Source organism: Bidens hawaiensis, unplaced genomic scaffold (assembly GCF_021521415.1).
Source record: "Bidens hawaiensis isolate Kalapana, Puna unplaced genomic scaffold, B.hawaiensis_p1.1 tig00101707_1, whole genome shotgun sequence".
Taxonomy (NCBI): domain Eukaryota; kingdom Viridiplantae; phylum Streptophyta; class Magnoliopsida; order Asterales; family Asteraceae; genus Bidens; species Bidens hawaiensis.
The window spans coordinates 1-7,284 of NW_027504714.1; the positions used below are offsets into that span (position 1 = coordinate 1).

A 7,284-nucleotide genomic window follows, 5' to 3' on the forward strand; every position below is an offset into this window, starting at 1 on the left:
TAGCCTTTTGTAAATTTAAGAAATTGTTACAACTTTTACCCCTTGTCTTTACTCATGCATTTGACATGTTTATATATTTTCTTATTTTTCTTATATATCTCTAAATATATTACGTTTAAGGAAAAAACAGAGCTTACCGATGCATCGTACTTATTTTTGTCGATGTTTCCATATAAATTTATTCTATAATGAAGTACGGTTTATGATGTACAAGTCACTAAAGTATTATTGTACAATTCAAATATGTAACTATTTCCATATCAGCTTGTTGCCCGTTTGCCTGCCACTTTATTGTAATCGTTTTATAGTAAATTATATAAAACTTCGATTATTTAAAAAATAATTGAATGAACGTTAATACTGCCGGTTCAGTTTAAAAAAAAAAAAAAAAAGTTAAACACATAAACATGCATTTAAGAATAACCCATGTTATATTTTAGTTTATAAATTCTGAAATTACAAATTCAGTCCTTCATTTATACAACTCACATTACAAAAACAAAGCAATAAAATCAACTCAAATTAATGTACGAATTTGTAACGGCTTCACAATAAGTATGAAGGCCAAACTTAAACTGTGGGCATAACTGTTAGCAACGGGTTTTCGTCGAAAACCAAAAATGACCGGCCAGAAGTTAATGAAAAAAATTAACCGTGAAATCAAGCCATTGACCAGCTTGAACGGTTTTACGGTTTTAAATCAAACAACGAACACCCATAAACTTGTTACATGATTACCAAGGTATGTGTTTCCCGCTGCATCGCGCGGGCACCCGCCTAATATATATATATATATATATATATATATATATATATATATTTACCACTTTACAAAAGAGAAGATATATGTTGGCCGGTATCAATATTTAACTTAGTATTATTTTTTTTTTGAGTTATTAGATATATCAGTATCGTATTTAACGTATCTATTATGGTCATTTAAAGATTTTTAATATTGCAAGGTTTGAAAAAAATAGGGTTCAAAAAAGAAGGGTTTGAGATAAATTCTCAAACCCATTACCTCCAGCAAATGCCACCCCACCGAATCCACTTTTCCTCCCTTCAACAGAGCGGTGGTTGGCGGTGCTGCTACAGGTGGTTTTTAGATTGCCTACGGCAGAAACAGATTTCCCCGTTCTTTATTGTTGTTCTTGTGGCCATCATCCACCAATCGGGGAAGTTGACGAGTTCGAAACATCGGTCTCTTGTATGTTTTGACATCCCACAATGAGTGCATTTCAATTTAGACATATCAATCCAGGATGCTAAACTACTTGTACCCTTGTAACCTAACCGTCACTTTAACAAGAACCCTAAACCTTGCCCTTCGAACCGTAATGGCTGCATAGGCACCCTCAGCCGAGGCTAACGGGTCCCATTGAAGGATTACCCTTTTAATGGCATTGTATTCTCGGTCAAGGGCAAGGGCACTGAGGAAGTAAAAGAGTTTTTGTTTTGACAGATCTTGTTATAGGTTGCAATGTCAATTGTGCAGGTCATGGGATTCGGATCCCGCCTTTCAGTTTCACCCCAAACGCCTTGCATAACAATCCAAATAAAGCCTCCAGTGGTGACCCATTCTGTTTTATTACATTCACCTTAAAGTGAAGATCAAGGGTTTGCAATTTATCTTTCCCGCTACTATAGGTAACCACCAAAGCATCCCATAAGGTTTTGGCTGTGGGAAATTCAGTTAAGTTGCTTGCAGCGGGTTCGACATATTGTGTTAACCAAGAGAACACGACTAAGTCATCTTGTTCCCATTGTCCTTACGTTTCATCGGTGGTTCCGGTGGTGGCGGGCTTCCCAATAAGTGACCCAACAAAGATTTTGATTTTCCATCAATGGCTACTCAAATCATTCGAGCCCATAGGGCGTAATTTTTATTGTTTAACTTGAGGCTAATTTTCAAGCTATTGGAATGGTTTTGTTTTGAGGCTTGAATTTGGTTGTTGAGGCTGCTCTCGAGAAAGTTGGTTATTTGCAACGCGAGCTCATCATTGTTGTTCCTGGTCATGATGATTGCTCAAAAGTTTAGAAAAAAAATATATTTTGAAGCAGGGTTTTGACAAGGCTGATATAAGTTTAAGAGAGGTAGATGATGAATGGTTTTGAACAGGTTGATCCTAAGATCATATACCATGCTTTGATAACATGTTTGTAATTGAAATACAAAGAATTGCAAATGAGAGAAGAAGAACCGTATAATATTTTTGATTACTTTACAAGAAAGACAAAAGAATACAATAAATAGGAAAACTAGGCGAGACTTAAACAAGGTAATGCAATCAATTGTTCATGATTCTCTCTAATGGTCTCAAGATCAAAAATTCTCTTTAACGGTCTCAAGATCAAGTGTAAGGTTGGCACAACCGTCTTAATATAGGAAATGATGTGATATTGATTCTATTATTTTTCCACCAAAATATTTTTATTTTCTAACATTTGTACACAATATCAACATGACTTGGATTCACAGTTCCATCTAATAACGCTTTTGAAATCATGCATTTCCATTTTTCTTTTTTCAAGTGAGTTCTTTCTTTCAGGTGAGAAGTGCTCAATACTTGCATTTTAAGGATTGTCAAGGAATGTTCTATAAAAAACATGTTATAGGATTGTTATATTTTTTTTATTTTATTTGTATTCGTTCAATAAACTCTGTGATGTTGAACTTTCTAACCATCCGACTATGTAAAAGCTACCGGTCCTGTGCACATTAGCATTAAGAAATGACAATTTAACAATAACTAATTACTCATCCCACCTTAGCATTAACTACAGGTCCTGTGCACATTAGTGTTAAAGAACTACAAATTAGTAATACGGACAAAATAAATAAATTCTAACTATAAACTACAGATAAAACGATTAACTATTGTTGCATACAATAAGTTTCTGAGAGCTAACTTCTTTGTTCAACTTGTAGCCCGATGATAATTGATAAGCTCCCACCATTTATCAGGCTTGGTAACACATAACACCCAGGGGTGAAAGATAGTTGTGCCCCCCCCCCCCCCCCAATTGCTCAGTAGTGTAAATTTACATAATTCATCTGAAAATTTTTATACGTAGTATAAGTTTAGTCGTTTTCGTCTGATGTTTTCATCCAAGCTTCGCCACCGATAACACATACCTCATGATGGGATACTCGTACACCAGTAGTGTTTTAAAGTTGGGGGCAATGAGTTTAAGGAAAGAGTTGCATAGATTTATCGCACTTCTCTCCTCCTCTGGCCTCACCATCGATAATTCTCTTACCACCACCTTAATCTCGATCGTCATTGCAAAATGTACAAATAATGATAAGAATACGATCGATCATATTCAATTCACTAGGTTAAAAAGCCCATTTAATTCAGCCTCAATTATTAGTCCATTGGTGAATACAATAATTCAGCCTCAATTATTCATGTGGGGTTTGTTTTTGTTTTTCCTTTTTTTTCTAGCATAGGGAATCAAACAATTTTCAAATTATGTGAGGGTGGTACTGGTAGGTTTATGTCATCACATGCAAGACTAGTGGCTGAATACGATCTATCATATTCATCTGGAGCCTGGAATTTACGATCTATCATATTCATGAGGTGTCTGAAATTTGTACGAGTATTCGACCAAACAACTGAGTATTCGACCATCATATATCTATTTCAAATAGTAAGGGTTTAAGTCCCCTGTTTGTCCAAACAAATACAAACTTAATCATAACACATCACAAATTATTTAAACACCATACGTAAGAGAAAAGTCTTACCTGATTATTATAGCAATAAAAGTACATGTTGATTTCAGATTGCGTACAAGTGGTGGCTGAAAAGCTTCATTTGTTCAACTTCTAGTCCAACAATGATCGATAAGCTCCCATCGTTTATCGGGCTAGGTAACACATAACAACCACCTGCTGATGGGATACTCGCTCGCCCCATGAAGATGGGTCGACCCCATCCAAAGTCGGCATCGTGAACTGGGAGCCTAGCCCAAGTTACCATTATAAAACTTGTGCGGTTATAGTTAACCTCAGGCCTTTGACAATGGTGTTGTTCCAGATAATCGAGTGCTGATTTTAGATAGTCGTTATTCATCCTTGCTAGAGTTTCATGGATTTTACTAGCAACATACCACAAGGGTTTGGATTGAATGTCGCCAGATGTTGCTATAGTAGTGTTTTTGAAGATAACGTTCCCGAAAAAGCCTGGTGGAAGTGGTGGCTGAAAGCGGGTCCTCCCATCAACTCCGAAGTCGAACCTGGTTTGCACATTGTCTGCCAGCCCACGAGCTTTACACACGCACTTCCATATATGGGCTGAGAGGATTTCGAAAGAGGTGTAGCTAATCGTGTTACCGTCTTCCTTTGATTTTTCTTTGAGCATATCAAGTTGGTTTCGTGTTAACTTGAACTTTGAGAAGGTGGCTTTGGTTCCATCAAAGGGCGAGTTCACTTTTGGATCTGAGTGGTATTCGATATGCTCAAAAACTGGTCGTGGTGGGTCTTGTGCTCGGAGGAGGGTCCGATCTATGAAGGGTGGGACAGTGATGTCAAGGCCACGAGCTATCTCAGACCATGTGTTGATGAAATGCAACGCAGATTTCCCATCCACGACACGATGGTGCATCCCAACTCCTAACGAAACCCCGCCACATTTGAAGTGAGTTACCTGCTCGATCAAAGGCAATTGTTACACACATACATACATGTTAGTTTTAAGTAAAATATTTTATACCTGTAACATCAGGAGAGGAAGTGATTCAATTCCCAGTGAATAATCCACCTGTGGAGTGAGTTTCAAGTACTCCAGTGTGGGTGCTAAGTCACCGAAATCATCGATAACACCATTAGACTCAGCTTCCAGAAACAACGCACCTTGTCCTTGACAATCGATCTCAACCCGGCCATCTTCGCCTTGTTTAAATCGGCCTGCCATTGGGTAAAATGCTACTGAAGAAACACTAAGTAACCCCGGGCAGATTATAGGTAATCTGGGGGCCAGGTAATGTTTCCCACGAAGGTTAGGTCCAGCAGAGTAAGTTGTACTTCAGGGAACCTGCAAAACAGACACCGTAAGCTCGTCACTGAGAAGGGGGGGTTCCTCCTTGTGACCACCCTCCGGCGTGAGAATCAGTCTATATTGCTCTTTGAATATAAAAGTATATGAATACTATAAGAGCAGTTATCAAGTAAGTTATACGAGATTGTAGATGATCTTACCATTCCAAGATATTGGAGTATTTATAGCCGAAGGTAGGTTTTCTAGAAGGTACAGCCGGCTGAATAGTATTCCTGTTCAACCAACAGTGGATTACGCACAGGCCATACTGGTTGGTGGGTAGGTTACAGCCAACAGTAATAAAGTCGGCTGCACTATTCCACCAACTGTAGACCATGCACGTCCCACTGACTGTGGATTGTACGCAGGCCATGCTGGTTGGTGAATAGGTTACGGCCAACAGTAATACTATTCCACCAACTGTAGGCTGCGCCTGCTCCACAGTGAGGGTTGGTGAGTAGGCAGCGGCTAATAGTGACAAACAGTACTAGAGGGTGCTCCTCCTCGCACTGTTGTCGGTGAGCTGTCACCCTGTGATTGGCTCATGGGCTGTTCTGGTCAGATCGTCTGTCCTATCCATACCTTGGTAGGTATGGTACAAAAGATCTTTCAGAATCAGACTGGCTCATTTGGGCGGGATTGTTCCCGCCTTGCTCATGCCTTCACGTGACTGCTGAAGTAGCTAGTCTTGTACGTGTAGCCCTGCTGTCTGCGGGTAGCCTTCCCTGATGGCTTGTATCCGCAACTGCGGGAACAGGCGGGGTACTTCACCATTGGGAGGCTTTCCCTGCGTGTACAGCTTGCGTACTGCGCGTAAGATTCTATGAGCATGGTGGGTCCTGCGGGAGCAGATGGCCTTTGCGCAGACAACCCTGTTCAAGGTGAGTCTTGCGGGACCAACTGGTCTCTGCTGGGACCTACCTCTTCAAGTCCCCCCAGTCCAATGTTCTTCTCATGCGTGTTTAATAAAGTGAGGTGAACTTTTGGACTTAAGCAAAGGGTTTTGAAAAGGGTTTTGTAAGGTTTTCCATGGGAAGTCCTTGTCACTTGCAGAAATGCCCGAGTTTCCTGCTTGGTCTTTGGGTATGATGCGGGTAGGTCTGTAACCTCCTCGCAAGTCAGGAGCATTGAGTCCCAGTTGTATGTATTTTCCATGAGGTTTTGGTAGTTTCGAACATAGTGATCAATTATGTTAAGACCACCAATTCCATCTTGGAGCTTCAAACAACGTAGTTCTCGACGCTCCCGCTATGCGGGGATGTTATTTCCGTTTCCGCAAGCATTGCCCAGAAGATCCTTCTTGGTTTCAATTCCCAGCGGAGCGCTAGGTATGTGAAGGGTTTTGCCTTAACACTGTACCTGCGCTCGTCTTACGGTTACTTTACTTCCAAGGTATTCCTGGCGTCAATTCCCTGCGGGTGCTAGGTATGTGAAGGATTTTGCCTTTACACTGTACCCGCACCCGTCTTATAGTTACTTGGTTGCCGAGGAATACTTGGCTTCAATTCCCTGCGGGTGCTAGGTATGTGAAGGGTTTCGCCTTAACACTGTACCCGCATCCGTCTTATGGTTACTTGTTTGCCAAGGTTTTCTTGGCTTCAATTCCCTGCGGGTGCTAGGTGTGTGAAGGGTTTCGCCTTAACACTGTACCCGCATCCGTCTTACGGTTACTTGTTTGCCAAGGTAAGGGGGGATTTTCCCGCTTACTTTTTAATATTTTCGAATTTTGAATTTTGAAATTCGAAGAGTTGGTGAAAAGATAAGAACAGTCCAAACCTCTGAAACGTCGCGCGACAGTTTCTTCTGACTGTGTCAGGACGTGCAGGAAGTTATGGTGACGTGACAGAACATGGTCATTCCAGTCGCTTTTTCAGGCGCGTGGGCGTGATTTTTCTGGCGCGTGGCCGCGAAATTACTGGCACACGTCCTTTCAACAGCTGTTGCCAGCCTGCTTTTTGCCACGTGTCATAGTTTCATTGCACCTTTGATTTCTCTCTCCTCCGCATTAAATTCACCGCATTAATTGCGATTACTATATAAAGGGGAAGAGAGTTATCTGTAATTCACACTTTCACCTTTCTTCTTCTTCTCAAGTAATTTCCGGCAAATTTTTCTGTTCAGTAAAGCCTTACTCTGAAATCTTTTTCTTTTTTCCACCATGTCTTCTCATGATACTGATGATCAGAAGACTGCTGGCGAATGCCAGTGTTCTCTTCCTGTCGATCTGTACCAGTATATC

At 40.6% G+C, this 7,284-nt stretch overlaps 1 protein-coding gene across 1 annotated transcript; it reads right to left on the reverse strand.

The window, feature by feature from the left end:
• Positions 1 to 3,761: 3,761 nt before the first annotated feature.
• On the reverse strand, positions 3,762 to 4,932 carry LOC143608161 (shikimate O-hydroxycinnamoyltransferase-like). Its single transcript, XM_077083323.1, has 2 exons — positions 4,722 to 4,932; positions 3,762 to 4,655 (listed from the first exon to the last, which is right to left on the reverse strand). Exons 1-2 carry the CDS (start codon positions 4,920 to 4,922, stop codon positions 3,789 to 3,791), a joined length of 1,068 nt encoding a protein of 355 aa, XP_076939438.1. The 5' UTR covers positions 4,923 to 4,932; the 3' UTR covers positions 3,762 to 3,788.
• Positions 4,933 to 7,284: the final 2,352 nt, after the last annotated feature.